This window comes from Cydia pomonella, chromosome 26 (assembly GCF_033807575.1).
Source record: "Cydia pomonella isolate Wapato2018A chromosome 26, ilCydPomo1, whole genome shotgun sequence".
Classification (NCBI taxonomy): Eukaryota; Metazoa; Arthropoda; class Insecta; order Lepidoptera; family Tortricidae; genus Cydia; species Cydia pomonella.
The window spans coordinates 3,671,540-3,689,051 of NC_084728.1; the positions used below are offsets into that span (position 1 = coordinate 3,671,540).

The window sequence follows — 17,512 nt, forward strand, 5'->3', positions numbered from 1 at the left end:
ATGTCCAGTTCGTCCTCTATGTTTTCTACTGCAATTAATTTCAATATTATTGTACAATTAAAACAATGGTTTTTTGCTCCAGTCATGGGATGTATGGCGTCATTAATTTTCAAATATCAATGAAAAAGTTGTCAGCGTTTAAAAACTGATGGTAAAAACTTGTTTTACAGGATTTGTCTATACCATCCCATTACTGGTGGCTGTTCCATTATATGGGTGGTCACTATACACTCTATCACATTTTTTGGGGACAAAAAACAAGACACGAAAGTAATTTTGATCAATTTGACAAGCAATCTTATTCGTTGTAGATTCGTGGTTAGGAACCACGACCTAAAGTATGTGGTCATTTTCCCGTACAGTCACCAAAAGCTAAGCTTTGTATGGGGACTGCCAATCTTTAATATTTACTTGTCTCTGCTTTTATAAGGCCTTTTGTGGTTTAGTTTGCATTATTCAGATATTCAAGTTACCTCTATTTTGTCAAGATCTCAGCTTGTAAAACAGAAATTATTATAAATAGGTAGCCTGCTTGCGTAGCCAACATGCCAATTGTTAACGTCCCTAAGCGAACGTAACGCAGCTGTCACTGTCGCACTAATATGGGAGTGATAGAGAGAGATGACTACGCTACGCTACGGAGCGTTAACGATTGCCATGTTGGCTACGCGGGCTGTAGTTACTGTTCAATAATTGTGGATATTCAAGAATATGTGGAAAGTTTCAGAAACATCGCATATTTTTGTATGACAAACTTTTATTTCCTAAATTAAAGTATTTGATAACGATAACACATTTTATAAAACGTGATCTGGATTGATTCTAAAAATTAGGTCAAATCAAATTCCTTTGTTTTACAGAGATGTTCGAAAATTAAATGTCATTATTTAATCGATATCGACTTTATTATTGCACAGTAAAACCATTTTCACAAATAATAAATTAATGCTGGCCGTAATATGCAGTTTTTTAATGCATCATATTGGGTTTATGATATGTCATCTTCCTCGCGTTTGTACCGGCTTTTTGCCACGACTCACGTGAGTCTGGGATCCGCTTGGCAACTAATCCCAAGAATTGGCGTAGGAACTTGTTTTTACGAAAGCGACTGCCATCTGACCTTCCAACCCAGAGAGTAAACTAGGCCTTATTGGGCCTTAGGTGTTTTCCTTCACCGAAAAGTGACTGGTACATGTCAAATGACATATCGTACATAAGTTCCGAAAAACTCATTGGTACAAGCCGGGGTTTGAACCCGCGACCTCCGGATTTAAAGTCGCTAGGCCACTAGCGCTTTTTCTAGAGGATTTATGATATGTGTGTAGATAAAAATCTTCTTGCTTTTCTGATGGACAGCTTTTGTGGGATAGTCTGTCCTTTTCTGACACATGATTAGTAGTATATCTGTCTTTTTCGCACTTATGCCGCTTATCTTTGCGTGCTTATTCATGGGATAGAATACGTAATATATAGCGGTGTGGTCAAACCGTGAAAACTGGCCAAGCGTGAGCCGGATTTACGTGAGGGTTCAAAGTTAATTTGTAATGACGAAGTGTGATAATGTGATCATTAATGTCAAATTTCTATGAAAATATGGCAATTATAAAGACACTCCCCTCACTTTGTGCTCGGAATCTAAACAAATTTAATTTCAAATTTGACATAATTCAAATTTGTTTACGGAACCCCAAAAGCATGGCTGCCATAGTAGGTACTATAGACATGGGGTTTCAAATTAGCAAATTGCTTACCGACTAGGATGATTATTAAGAGGCTGTCAATACCTAAAGCGCGCACACTGTCTATTTGTATCGGAGTAAATGAGATAGCACTGTCGCATGTTACTGGGCCTGGGCAAGGGAATAATAAGAAAAATATTTAAACAAAAAAAAGTGGATTATTAGTGTAATATTTTACTCAACCACGGTTTAGATATAAATGTTTTGAAATTGTGATTTTAATTGCAGACCCATAAGTCAAAACAATAAAGACATAAAACCGTTTAATTGTGATTTTAAGACCAATCTTTGCAATTATTTTCTATCGAGCCGATTTCGTTCAATCATGTATCGAGTACAACCAAGGTCTTTGAAATATAATTAATATGAATATATATTTTTCTTACTTGACTAAAACAAATAGTCTTTCTTAAAAAACTGTTTAAGTAACATCAATTTCAAGGACATTGGGTGTTGACAGCCTCTTAAAGCTCTTATTTATTTTTACACCATATACTGTTTGTTTCCAATTTACAGTGTATTGTATTAGTTTGCTAATGAAGTGTGTCAAATCATTAATGTCAAATTTCTTTGAAAATATGGCGATTATAAAGACACTCCCCTCACTTTGTGCTCGGAATCTAAACAAATTTAATTTCAAATTTGACTTAGTATATTATAATATAGTGTACCTAAATATGAAATGTGAATAAATATGATAAGCGTTAAATTTAATGCATGTCGTTACGATAACCCTTCTTCGGATTTTCGTCGTATAAAATGTCCTCTTTCAAAGTCAGTAAAAAATATATCCTATTATCTGTTTGTACAGTGTGCACCCCTGTTTCAAAATTGTTAAAAACAACAAACACAAAAATAATTCTTCTTTGTCCAGCCAGCGCTTTTTTGAAAAAAAAAAAAAACATATTTGCAAAATAATTGAAGTTTTGAATTAGACTTGTTTCTGAACGCAACCATATATATGACTGACTGATGTTATTCTTGTATCCATTCACCGACTCACTCAATCTCTTCTTTCTCAACAAGTCCACGGTTAACATAGCTGTGTAACTAATTTAAGTTTTTTAGTGAAAATACACAGTTTTCATTTAATAAAAGTGACTTTTAATCATCCACCAACAAGACTTGTTACGGTTGAACGGGGTTAGAATCTTTAAAGAAAGTACAAATACAACAAATATTAGAGCAAGTTACAATTTATTCTGACCCCCACACTAGGCAAAGCCTGTCCCGTGAGGGAAATTATACGATTTACTTAAATATATTACATAAGCGGCTATTGGCTACCATGTTGAACAGAGAAAGAAAAAGTACCTAGGATGAGTAAATTAAAATTAATAAAGCTTAGTAATAGATAATACAAGCAGATAACTTATAAGAGAAGCTTATAAAGCCTAATTCTTAATAAAGTCTAAACCAAAATGCGGTTTCTTTTTTTCGTGTGAGTTATATTGGTGTGTAGTATTATTTTAATATAAAGACTAACTTGGCATAACCACGCATAACATTTATAATACAATGTTTAAACAATTTTGATAATCTTTTTTTTTGTATTCTTCAGACACAATTTTAAAATATACAAACTTAAGAAGGAAGAATAACTTTATGATGCTAACGAAATAACGGTATTTTTTTTATTAAATTCCATTTGGGAGAAAACGGTTTCCACTAAATCCTAACAAATCACTTTGATTTTGATGTCGATCGCTTCATCATAATATTTTCTAGGTTTATAGGTTTCGCTCATGTAATACCTCTGGTGTTGCAGGCGTCCATAGGCTACGGTGACTGCTTACCATCAGGCGGGCGGGTATGCTTGTTTGCCACCAACGCGATATTAAAAAAAATACTTCCCTTTAACGGTTATTAATTTGGTGATTTAAACCCCCCGTGGCTAAATACGTTGTGATACGCGCCGCTGACACTGGCAGTAACGGCCTGGGTGGGCACGCAACCGGCCGTGACTTCGATTCCTAGACTTTGCTAATTATTGCACGGAGCAAGCATTGGGTACCAGAGACTGATCATCGGACCGTAATAAGTACTAATAATTTAAAAAAAAAATGAACTGAAAATTGAAATAAAACGACAACATTGAATTCATTGGGTAGATATCTGGCCGACACTTATGTGCCTAATTCCGAGCTTTATATAAAACAATCTAATTATTTTATAAAATATTTTATGATCGGTGTTCTTTAGTAGTCGTTGTATAATAACATCTATTTAATCATTAAAAGAATAGCGTCTCTGCTGACATGCGTGCGCGGCAGTAGCAACAGCCTCCTATAGACGTTGGCTGAACGCCTTGATTGCCATCTCACGAGCTACTGGGTAGACGTGCTGATAGGCAAGGCTAAATGAGCTGGATAATTTAATTTTAATTTAGTTTTATGTAAGTTAATTGGTACTAAGTACTAACGTAGGGTGTAAGAATTATTTTCCGGTTACAAACAAAATTTATGGATCCTTTCGGTCTGAAATAAATGATTTTTATTATTATTTTTTTAAATCATTTATTCATTTGCAAGAATGTAGTACACAAAACAAGTTAATACAATATAAAAATGTCTAATACATTCTGCTTATCGAAGCATAATGACAAATATTTTTATGTAAGGAGAATCATATAATATAGATATGTCAGCGATACAACTCCCAGACATCTGACGAACACCTTTAATATTATACGTATATATCTAGCTTGGCCGAGTGGATATGACGTCCGACTTTCAATCCGGAGGTCGTGGGCTCAAATCCTGGCTCGTACCAATGAGTTTTTCGGAATGTACGATACCATTTGATATTTACCACTAGCTTTTCGGTGATTGTGAGGAAACCTGCATACATCTGCGAAGAAATTCAAAGGTGTATGTGAAGTCCCCAATCCGCGTTGGGCTAGCGTGGGGACTATAGCCCGAGCCCTCTCGCGCATGAGAGGAGGCCTGTGCCCAGCAGTGGGACGTATATAGGCTGAATTATTATTATATAATATATATATCTTGTTTTTAAGTTTTATGATCAATTTAATTATATGGTGCTTAACGCTTTAACCCTTTGTGAGCATATTATGAGGGCTCCTCTACACGATGGCCCAGCGTGGGCCAGTCTAAGGGACACAGATATACGGTGGAATGAGATAGCAATATCACTTACTCCCTCTGACGCATAACTGCGTCCCTTTTACTGGCCTACGCTGGGCCATCGTGTAGAGGAACCATAAGAAAATAATCACCAACCTATAACATTTTTTCCTTAAGATATAGTGGTATAATTTGCGACGACCGGTTTGGCCTAGTGGGTAGTGACCCTGCCTACGAAGCTGATGGCCCCGGGTTCGAATCCTGGTAGGAGCATTTATTCGTGTGATGAGCATAGATATTTGTTCCTGAGTCATGGGTGTTTTCTATGTATTTAAGTATTTTATAAATATTTATATATTATATATATCGTTGTCTAAGTACCCTCAACACAAGCCTTATTGAGCTTACCGTGGGACTTAGTCAATTTGTGTAATAATGTCCTATTAATATTTATTTAAGTATAATTTTTTATTTAAGTATTGAAAACAAAGTTAAAGTTTTTAATAAATTACTTGAAAACAAGGTAAAAATTGTATGAGCTTTTCTATGGTCGGTTACAGTTCTTACCTATAGGTATTTATTTATATTATATGCTCCCAACTTATATTTTTTTGGAATTTTACTTTTATACGAGAAAAAATGTGCCCCAAAATTCATAAATTTTTATTTGTCCATTTTTTTATGGTCATAGAAGGTTGTATTGAAAATGTAACCAAATATATCAAAAAAATGTTGTCAGTAATAATGGAAAATGCTCGTAATTCTGTAATATACTTAAAAGAAAAGCATTCGTAACAAAGTACAATAAGGTGTATAAGTACAATATTATGTTTTATTTGTTTCAGATCTAAAGTGAAAGTGACAAAGTGTGGTTATCAAGATGGCAGCTTTTAAGTTGATGTTGTGTGTGAGCTTGCTTCACGGAGTTCTTGCCAAAGGTAAACCATTTCTTTTTTCACTCGCTATTAGCCACGCAGTTTATCAACTTACGAGTATGTAGTTAGTACGTTTTTTGCTGGTGTTTATTTATTCAAAGTTATACTGAGCAACTTTTGCTATGGGACCAACCCCGAAATCGCGAAAATTACTCTCCCAAAGAAAGGTGCCTGACAGCCAAAATGTATGAAACAGCCAATATTTTTTTCTCGATTTCGGGGTTAATACCATAGTAAAAGTTGCTCAGTTTTTCCCCGTAAATTATTGCAAGTGACTAAATAAAGATCCTGTATAGAAACATAAATAGTGGATCACAAATGATCATCCGTCAAGTGATGTTTTAAATCTTACCCTTTATTTATTTATTATTATTGTAGTTTGTGGGCCTTTTAGTGCCACGTCGACCAGGCATTGATCTATTGTGACAGCCCTTTAAAGTTCATTACTGAGGCCCGTTGAATCCAGGAAATTCCAGATTCTTTAGGCCGTAATGTTCTGTACCTCATAGGGTTGCAATACGTGCCGCCTTAAGTGGGTACTTCTTTTTAACATTAGTGGTCCACAGGAGCAGAGAATGTGCATTGCAGTCTTCTCTGACTCTTACCCTTAGTCACATATCATCTATCTTTAGTCATATTCTACCAGAGTTTCAGCGCCGGTATCTGCTTGGGGCTGTCATGTAGAGTTTAAACCAGTGGTAATTTTTGCCATTCATTACTTGTTTCGGCCTTCGCAGGCTTTCTTAGCTCACCGTCGAGATTTCATCTCAATTTTTATCGCATTCTGATAACTAAACTAAGCTAAACGGTTAGGAATTTATTCAAAGTAATTACTCGTGGCTCCAGCACTATTTATTATGTTTACTGGTAAATTGTAAAGATTTTTTACTAAGGATTTATCAAGAATCCTTACAATATTTTTCAAATTAACGCAAATAGCATATTTTCTGCTACAAAACTATGTTAAAAATGTTACTCAACTGAGACGGTAATGAATACTTTCGTAGCGCAAAATTCAGTTAAACATAACGTTATTTTATATCGGGCACTAGGCGCATGCGTGAGATCAGACCATGACGAAATGATATGCATTTTGACAAATTGACTGTGACAGTTTTGTTCAACTGTGAAAATAGTCTGTCATTGATACACAGATCATTTCAATTGCACGATGGTGCATAAATATTTTTTTTATATACTGATCGGCGATTGGCCCTAGTCAAACCTGATTTAAAGTGAAGACAGGGCCTAAGGGCTCCTCTACACGATGGCCCAGCGTAGGCCAGTCCAATGGATGCAGCTATGCGGTGAAATGAGATAGAATATCACTTGCTCCCTCTAACGCATAAATGCGTCCCTAGGACTGGCCTATGCTGGGCCATCATGTAGAGGAGCACTAAGATAGAGCTCACCGGCTCAGTAGCTTCACTCTTGCTTTAAAGAGACCGAGGTCATATTTATCAGGGAATACAGATGGCGGGAGCGCATTCCATTATTTAGCCGTCCGTAACAAAAAGAGGAGGCAAACCGTTTAGTGCGAACATGTGGAATGTTTACCACGAACGGGTGCATTCGCTATAGACTATAAGGCTATAATTTGTGTCATCCAAGATGGTACATCATCCCAATTCTTATGTATGGTTCCGAAAGCTGGACCTTGAAAAAGAATTTAGTTAACAAGCTAAGGGCTTCTGAAATGTCGATTTATCGAAGGATGCTCAAAATAAAATGGACTGATAAGATAACTAATATCAGAGTTTTGGAAATCATGAAAAAATATCTAGAAGTAGTATCACCTATTAAGAAAAGAAAAGCAGCGTCTTTTGGACATATATATAGGAACAATAAATACAACCTACTGAAATTAATAATTGAAGGAAAAATTGAAGGGAAGCGTGGTCGTGGTAGAAGGCGCACATCATGGACTAAAAATATAAGAGACTGGTTAAAAGTGAAGAGCATAGATGGACTAATTCGCATAACTGAACATAGAGAGAAGTATAGGCATATGGTCGCCAACCTCCTGGACGGAGATGGCACGTGAAGAAGAAGAAGATGGTGCGCAGATTTGTCAATGTCAAAAAACAGATTTACTACTCATTTTTTTATTTAAACTTTATTGCACAATACATGAAAAGTACAAATGGTGGACTTAATGCCAGAAGGCATTCTCTACCAGTCAACTATGAGCCAAACCGAAAGATCCTAATTGGTGCAGGGTCAGAATACAGAATAAAATGACAAAAAAAAAATCACAAAATTATATAAAATTATACGTACATAAATAATATGACGGAAATGGCTTGACGGACTACGGGACTATATTTAAAATATTCGAATTCAATTAAGTTAATAAAAATCAATTCTTTCCACAAAAATATTATAGTGCAATTATATTTACAAATCCTCTGGTACAATATATCAAGAAATTTATAGTCATCGTACAGCGGATAGTATCTTTTCACGAAGGCCGCAGTTCGCAGGCATAGCCCAAAAAGGAGCGCCGATGCACACCTCGGTTGACATGACAAGAATGTCAGTGTAAAAAAATATCAATAACATCGATACAACTTCTTGTTTATAAGTGATTTATATTTATATTTTGCCTCCTCACGCCTGCCTTAAGGCCTCTTTTGACGCCCGTCCCTGCCCAGAGCTCCGGTTCCGAAACAAAAGTCCTCGCTGCCGCCGCTGGTCACGACGGTGCACCGAGAGAGTATCGACTCTGCAGTTTCGTGTCAGTCGTTAATTGTGAAATTGTTTAGTTATACTAACCTATACTGTGTTTTGTGTTTGTTAATGTATATAAGTATCTCATTTACAATGTTTCTACTTTTTGGTGTTAAACAGCAATGAGTTCTCTGCCTGAGTCGTCGTGCCCTCACTGTCTTGATTCATCGCGAGTGTTTACGTCCCGAGGTCTTAAGGCGCATATTACTCGTAAACACAAAGATGTTCCCCGCCTTATACATACGCAACCCGCCGGCGATGCCTCTGTTCGCTTTAATATCACGCCACCAGCTCCAACTTCACAAGCAAATAGCTGTAGCCTGGACCAACTTGCCTCATTTAAGGGGTCAGTGAGAGTTCTTCGCCACATTCCAAAAGGGGCAAGGAGTATCGCTGCTAGTAAGTTATGTAATATCATTGATAATTGCATTACAATTAATGGAGTAAACGAATGGTACGCTCTCCTATCTTTTTCCTATAGGGCATTACGAACTCCTGAATCAGTTGAAGCAGGATCTCTTACCGCGAAAGTTAAGGCAAATATAGATGCTTTCTCTTACTTAGCGTCCGCTGAATGTACGGCGGCTCACAGGTCCCTGTCACTGACTAAGTTAATTGAAGCCAAAGTCCATGAGGGCGATCTAAGGGGAGCTGTCCGAATACTTTTGAGCGAAGACACAATTGCTCCTCAAGGACCTGACACTCTCACAGCATTGCAATCAAAACATCCGGCTCCGTCTCGTCCACTCTGTTTCCCAGCTGAGCCAGATCTGAACTGCCCAACCCTATCAGTTAAAGTTGAGGATGTGGCTTGGGCAATAAACTCCTTTCACAGTGGATCAGCAGCAGGGTTGGATGGCATTCGGCCAGACCTCTTGAAGGAGCTGACATCTGGCTCGGCTGGAGACAGCGGGGTACGTCTTTTGGAGTCCTTAACCAAACTTTGTAATTTTTTACTTAGCGGAAAGTTACTTGCTGAAGTTTGTCCTTATTTATATGGGGCTACTCTTTGCGCTTTAAGGAAGAAAGAGGGAGGGGTGCGTCCAATAGCAGTAGGGTGCACATTCCGACGACTCGTCGCTAAGCTTGGATGCCGCGCGGTAAGAGAGCAGATGGCTTCCTACCTTCAACCACTTCAGGTGGGTTTTGGGACACCTTTGGGTTGCGAAGCGGCGATACATGCAGTGCGTAGTTTTGCATTAGATTCAGAAAATGCAGGTAGTGTGATAGTCAAACTAGACCTAAAAAACGCTTTTAACTCTGTTGAGAGGGACGTCTTATTAAAAGAGGTAAGTGAGAATATTCCATTTCTCTACCCCTTCCTCCACCAGGTCTATCACCTACCTTCCAACCTCTTCTATGGTTCCAGTCGTATTTTGTCTCAAGTGGGTGCTCAACAAGGAGATCCGTTGGGTCCCCTCACTTTTAGCCTCTCAATACAAAAAGCAATCGCTGAGCTTAAGTCCCCGCTCAACATTTGGTACCTCGATGATGGTACCATTGGAGGTAAACCAGAAGAAGTAAAGCGAGACTTGCTTATTTTGCTTCCGCGCCTTAAGGATCTGGGTTTGGAAGTTAATGCGTCCAAATGTGAAGTTTTCGCGTGCGGGTTGGAGTCATCTTCTTTCTTCCCCTCCTTCTCATCGGTATTGCCTGGGCTAAGGGAACTTAGCTCTAACTCTTTTACTTTACTCGGAGCCCCTTTATTTCCATCTGCAGTACCCGAGGCTCTGCTAAGGCGAAAAGAGCTCCTTCTGCTTGCTGGCGAACGCCTCAAGGACATCAATCCGCATGTAGCTTTGGTTCTATTACAAAAATGTTTTGCCGTACCTAAGGTAACCTATCTTCTGCGTACGGCCCCCGTGTGGTTATTTCCTGACGACATCGATTGCTTCGATGCCGCTATAAAGTTATCAATAGAGTCTTTGGTAAACATCTTTATGAACGAAAACCAGTGGACACAAGCAGCCCTTCCGGTCCGTCACGGTGGCATTGGCGTGCGGCGTATAAAAGACGTGTGCCTGCCAGCCTTTCTGGCGTCGGCCCATGGGGTGGCAGACCTTGTTGCTAATATTGTACCAAAAAATGGCGACAGAGTGTGCATACCCCATGTGGCGGACGCCTTAAGGGCATGGTTGTGCATCAACCCGGGAGCAACTGTGCCAGAGAACCCAAAAATTCAGCGTGCATGGGACGACACTCTCTCAAAAGCTACATTAGACAACCTCATTATGAGCGCCGCGGGAGTTGACCGTGCAAGGCTTCTGGCAGTGTCGCAACCAGAATCAGGGGCATGGTTGCACGCGTTGCCTTCGCCCCAATTGGGCACCTTACTCGACAGTGACTCACTGCGCGTGGCTGTTGCTCTCCGCCTGGGCTGCGATGTATGCCAACCACACTTTTGCATCTGCGGTTCCATGGTGGGTGCTGACGGCCACCACGCACTGAGTTGCCGTCGTTGCGCAGGTAGGCACCCGCGTCACCATGCCCTCAACGATACTGTCCAGAGGGCCCTTAGGTCGGCTGGTGTCCCATCGGTGCTTGAGCCCCCTGGTCTTAGCCGCACCGATGGCAAACGACCCGATGGCCTGACCCTAATACCATGGGAACGGGGGCGGTGCTTGGTGTGGGACGCTACGTGCGTCAGCACCTTCGCCGCCTCCCACATCAGCCGTACCTCGCGCACGGCCGGAGCGGCAGCCGAAACGCAAGCGGCTTTAAAGAGGCAAAAATATGCCCCTATTTGCCCAGGCTACATATTCGTTCCATTCGCTGTGGAAACGGCGGGTTGCTGGGGAGCGGACGCAAAACGTCTTATACGCGAACTAGGCCGTCGTCTCAGGCAAAAGGGGGAGGGTCCCCGCTCCGAGTCGTTCCTAGTGCAAAGGCTGTCCATGGTAATTCAGCGTGGAAATGCTGCGAGTATCATGGGCGCCTTTGCACCCGGGACGGTGGGGAGCGGTTTGTTTGTGTAAATTTTAAGTTTTAATAATATAATAATATGTTTTTATAATTAATTAAATAGTTAATAAAATGTAAAATCATATGATACATAAATATACATACATACATAAATATATACCCATTGTGAAACATCATGAGGACGACCTTTGAACCTTGTCAAACAGATGCTTGCGCAACATGCGCTTGAAGGAGAATTTGTTCTGGGCTTGTCTCATAGAGAGAGGAAGATCATTCCACAGCCGGACTCATTTGTAAATAACCGGACAAGAGCATGTCGGGCCACGCTCAGTGTAGGGTTCCGTAGTTACTCTTCCGTCACAATAAGCTAAACTGGAGCTTAAAGTATAGTAAATTGTTAACCAAGGGATGAAACGGTACCTTTCACCCGAGTTAAACAAATAGGCAAATTTGCATAATCAGTACCTAATTAAAGTAAGTCTTTTTACTATGAAGAGAAAACTTTTTGCGATAACTCAAAAACAGCTAAACTGATGATGTCCGCTATTTTTTTTCATATTTTTTGGACCTATGGTTCAAAAGTTAGAGGGGGGGACACCTTTTTTTTTTCGGAGCGATTATCTCCGAATATATTCACTTTATCAAAAAATGTTTCTTGAAAACCCATATTAGTTTGAAAGAGCTTTCCAACGATACCCCACACTCTAGGGTTGAAGCGAAAAAAAATGTCACCCCCACTTTACGTGTAGAGGAGGTACCCTAAAAAAAATTAAATTTTTAGATTTTATTGTACGACTTTGTCGGCTTTATTGATTTATATATCCATGCCAAATTTCAGCTTTCTAGCACTAACGACCACGGAGCAAAGCCTCGGACAGACAGACAGACAGACAGACGGACATGGCGAAACTATAAGGGTTCCTACTTGACTACGGAACCCTAAAAAGGACAATATATAATCTATATACTCAATTATCAAACCTGCTCACAAAATTTCAAGAGTCGTCTGAGAAATGCGAATTTAGAGGAAAACTACCGGCCACAAATGTGAAAGCATTTTGTCTAAGCTGAAATGGAAACCTTTGCTTTTGCTCGGTCAATTACTGAATCAGATTCCTATCTTTTTTTTATGATTAACATTCGAAAATCGAAACTCCTAATAAGGCTGCGCTAAAAGTGATTGAACTCGAACAAAACAGTCACGTTTTGCGACCGTTAGGTAATGAATCAGGGCAAAAAAATAATGAAATTAATTATATGCGTGTGGGTGGAACTGAGTAGGTTGTTAGAAGTACAAAAGGTAAAACTATCCGTAACTTTCTGTTGATATTGAAATACGAGTCTTATCATAAGTGTGTAAAATCTATATTTGCTTGATATTGACGTGATAACGTCTTATAAATTGATGAACACCGCCACCGGTAGCATGTACGAAAAAGTCTTACGTTGTGGACAGATCTCATTGACCATCCTATTGTTTTTGTATTAGTGTAAACAGACTGTTATGTAGGTAATAGTACAGTTAAGTTTTCATTATGTTAAGCGTGCTCCACCGGAGACCGCATCATCATTTACCATCATGTGTGATCGTGGTCAAACGCCTGCCTATCCTCCATAAAAAAAAAAAAATTGTTTTATGAGGGGGGAAAGTTGTTGTTTACCTTCTCGTGCTAATATTGATACCCAAGCAAGTGGAAGATTCCAAAATTCGACCTCGAGCGTAGCGAGTGGTTCGAAACGTGGAATCTTGAGCTTTGCGAGGCAAGGCAAGAGGATTAAACGCATTTTGCCACCGAGTGAAACAAGTAAAAATGAATGTTATTAAATATTTATCATTCAAAATCATCATTTAAAAGTCAACTGTACCAGCCAACATAAGGAAACAACTCAAAATTTGCATTTGATTATTTTGTCACACATGTGGTTAAAATGCAACTTTCTCATCAGTTTCTGAACAATCAAGAGAGCCTTTAACGCTAGTGTGGTGAAAATAAATTTTTGCGTGACAATCGGCTCAATTCGAAGAATGCTTCTAAGAAGTCACAGCGATTCGATACCGATCTGTCACTGTCAAAAGTGACATTTCTTGAAACAAAAACGTCAGTTTTGGCACATCGTAACTTTAGCAATTTTTTGACGTATCTTAGAGGGGTGAGGTTGAATGACGTATCTTCGAATCGGGCTGATAGTTTGATATATCGTCATTTTAAATATAAGGTATATGAATAGTACATTACGATACAAGTGCGAAAAATAAGATTCTAAGGCGATAAATTAAAAGTGTTTTAAATCGACACAAGTTGCGAACTACCTATTCGCACATGTATCGTACAACGTTTTACAGTACATACGACCCTTTAAATTTTCGACACAGTTACATAATATGCTAATTTACGCACTAGTGCGGAAAAGTAGCACCATATGTACTGTAAAAGTAATTATAAAAGTCCGTCAGTATCTAACTCGTGGTCAGGCTACAGTAGAAGACTGTAGACAAAAAACGTGTAACACGGTAAATCAGTGCCATTCACGTCACCGATAAACGGTATACTTAGTGCTAAAATAAAAACGTACCTAATGCCCGCCGAGGTCCATGAACTCAACTAAATGTAACATGTTCTAGTGAATAGATTCGCGATAGATGGTTAAGGCTGGTTACATACGAGCGGGCTACTAGCCCCGATGGAGTGGGGTTCGTCTAGTGAAAAATAAATAAGTTATTTGTTTTACAAGGGGTAAAGTTGTTAACTACTCGTGCCAATGTTGATACCCGAGCAAGCGAGAGGTTCCAAAATTGAAAAATACTATTGTTCCGTGATGGGAATAATAATAAAAAAAGCCTTATTAACGAATGACTGTGCGCATTTACACGCTACACGTTTTCTGTGCTATCGACAGCTCGTCTAAAGCCTTTTTATTAGTAAAGTAATGCCGCAACAGTATTGGAGCTACAGCCGACATCCGAACGTCACATTAAGGAGGTTAAACTCACCGCCAACCTTGCACAAGTAGCCTTATTAACGAATGACTGAGCACATTTAAAAGCAACAAGTCTTTTGTGCTATCGACAGCTCGTCTAAAGCCTTTTATTAGTAAAGTATTGTTGCAACAGTATTTCAGCTACAGCCGACATCCGAACGTCACATTAAGGAGGTTAAACTCACCGCCAACGTTGCACAAGTAGCCTTATTAACGACGGACTGAGCACATTTAAAAACAACAAGTCTTCTGTGCTATCGACAGCTCGTCTAAAGCCTTTTATTAGTAAAGTAATGTTGCAACAGTATTTCAGCTACAGCCGACATCCGAACGTCACATTAAGGAGGTTAAACTCACTGCCAATCTTGCACAAGTAGCCTTATTAACGACTGACTGAGCACATTTACAAGCAACAAGTCTTCGGTGCTATCGACAGCTCGTCTCAAGCCTTTTATTAGTAAAGTAATGTCGCAACAGTAATCTAACTATAGTCGACATCTGAACGTCACCTTAAGGAGGTTAAACTCACCGCAACAGTTGCAAACGCAGCCTTATTAACGAATGACAGAGCACATTTAAAGCAACAAGTCTTCTGTACTATCGACAGCTCATCTAAAGCCTTTTATTAGTAAAGTAATGTCGCAACAGTAATGCAACTACAGTCGACATCTGAACGTCACCTTAAGGAGGTTAAACTCACCGCCAAAGTTGCAAACGCAGCCTTATTAACGAATGACTGAGCACATTTACAAGCAACACGTCTTCTGTGCTATCGACAGCTCGTCTAAAGCGTTTTATTAGCCGACTATTTAATGTAGTTTTGATTTCATGTTCAGTTAGCTACTACATGCATGTACACTGTACCCCTAGTGTAAATTTAGTCGATAGCGAAACGTGACGTACGTGTTTGCGTTAAGTCTCATTTTGCATGGGTTTTTGAACAGCGTGCCAAGCGGGACGTTTTGGAAAGTCAAAAATCTCATACAAAATGACACTTAACGCAAACGCGTACGTCACGTTTCGCTGTCGAAAATATTTACACTAGGGGTAGTCAGATGCACATATAATTCATCCTCAGCTCAAATCAGCATGCGTAGAAAAAACTACGTGATGGTTTCCAATTTTACAAGCTTTTTATTAACTTGCAATGTAAATATAGATTGTGTCATTCACGATGGCGCGTGCCTTGACTTGTAAACTCGTGTTATTAAAGGTTGAATATTTGTTATGTATGTATGTCTATGTATGTTTATGGTTAGACTTATTTAAGTATATTTATTGATATTAATGTCTGTTGTTTGGTTATATTATATTCAACTTTTTATTATTACTATTATTTTGTTGTTTTTCTTTGTGCCACCTACCGTATAGTCTAATTTTATTGTCTCCGATACCCAAAGGTTGTCTGGAAGAGATCGCTCTTAAGCGATAAGACCGCCTGTTGTTACCTCTATCAAATTGTCTTTGTTTGTTTCTGTACATTTATTGTCAACTATGTGAGGTGTTCAATAAAGAATATTGTATTGTATTCTATTGTATTGTTAGATTTGACAATTCTGCGCGTTATCGTGGATGACACGAACTGTACCCCTAGTGTAAATAAATTCGATTTTGAAACGTGACGTACACGTTTGCGTTTAGTCTCATTTTGTATTGGATTTAGAAAGAGCGCGCCAAGCGGGACGTTTTGGAAACTCAAAATCCTATACAAAATGAGACTTAACGCAAACGCGTTCGTCACGTTATGATGTCGATTGAATTTACACTTGGGGTACTGTATCATGTATCTATGTTTGTACGGGTCAAATCTTGCAAGTTACATTTGACCCACTTCCCGGTTTGCGATGAAACTAAGAATTTGCATACGTATGTAAGTTGGGTGACAATGTATTATTATGGTACCATCGAGCTGATCTGATGATCGAGACAGGAGGTGACCATAGGAACTCAGTGATAAAACAACGCAACCTAATTGTGTTTGGGGTTTTTAGAATTGTCTCGATGAGTATTAGTTGCCTGTGGAAAGAAAAGTACAGTCAGCGATAAAAGCTTGACATGTGTACGATTTCAAGTGTTACTCAGAGAGTACGTCTGAATGTCTGCTAAGTTTAACCAGTTTGACAGCACTGGCGAATCTCGAATCTCAGATGCGGTTGACCCAAAACGGATGATCATAAATGAAATTTTCGCCGAAACCCTATTCAATCTTCATTTATCTTTAAACGTACACGTCATTCTTTATCTCAGTATTTTAGAGAAGCTCGACAACATTTGAAGAATATGTAATACCAAATATATAATACCAAAAACATTTTCATGTAAAATATTGCCAAGACGAAGCCATGTAATTCACACTGTAATAAAGTTATCAGATCTCATGTAGAGCCAAGCTTCTAACTCTACAAGCACTAATTCAACCAACTCTACACCTTAGTCAAAATATTTGGCTTCGAAATTTGAACCCGGGGGCACGGTAGTGCCCTCACTAACGTGCCCCGAGATTCAAATTTAGAGATTCTATTTAATGCGAAATAATATTATTATAAAATAATTTATTACGTCATATTTGGGATCATTATTTAATATTTGTGAATACACCCTAAATTCCCTACTAAATAAGTAGTTACATATTCTCAGTAATTTCACTGAAGGCTTTTGAGGAACTAAGAGATTTAAATAATTAAATTCAATCTCGCTACAATTAATTATTCCTGACGCTAGTTAATAAACTAATGTAATTCTAGATTATATTTCAACATGTCCAATTACTTCAATTAGGCTTAGGGTTTGGAGTTCAGGCCTGTGCACACCAGTAGCGTATGCGAGCTGTAATATACGGATCCTTATAACAGATGGCACACCACTTGCCGTGTGCGTGCAGGGCTCCGACATTTTAGCGTTTTTTTTTATACTACGTCGGTGGCAAACATGCATACGGCCTGCCTGATGGTAAGCAGTCTCCGTAGCCTATGTACACCTGCAACTCCAGAGGAGTTACATGCGCGTTGCCGACCCTAACCCTCGTTGAGCTCTGGCAACCTTACTCACCGGCAGGAACACAACACTATGAGTAGGGTCAAGTGTTATTTGGCTGCGGTTTTCTGTAAGGTGGAGGTACTTTCCC

General features: G+C 39.0%; 1 protein-coding gene and 1 long non-coding RNA gene across 3 annotated transcripts in view; one reads left to right on the forward strand and one right to left on the reverse strand.

Moving 5' to 3' along the window:
• LOC133532041 (uncharacterized) overlaps positions 1-17,512 on the reverse strand; it is a 331,954-nt gene that overhangs the window by 284,310 nt on the left and 30,132 nt on the right. The gene's annotated exons all lie outside the window — the stretch shown is intronic.
• LOC133532011 (uncharacterized) overlaps positions 1-17,512 on the forward strand; it is a 105,838-nt gene that overhangs the window by 6,581 nt on the left and 81,745 nt on the right. For both annotated transcript variants that reach the window (XM_061870491.1, XM_061870490.1), the window contains exon 2: positions 5,668-5,760. In XM_061870491.1, coding sequence (XP_061726475.1) covers positions 5,703-5,760 — 58 coding nt within the window. In that variant the 5' untranslated portion in view covers positions 5,668-5,702. The remainder of the gene's footprint in view (positions 1-5,667; positions 5,761-17,512) is intronic.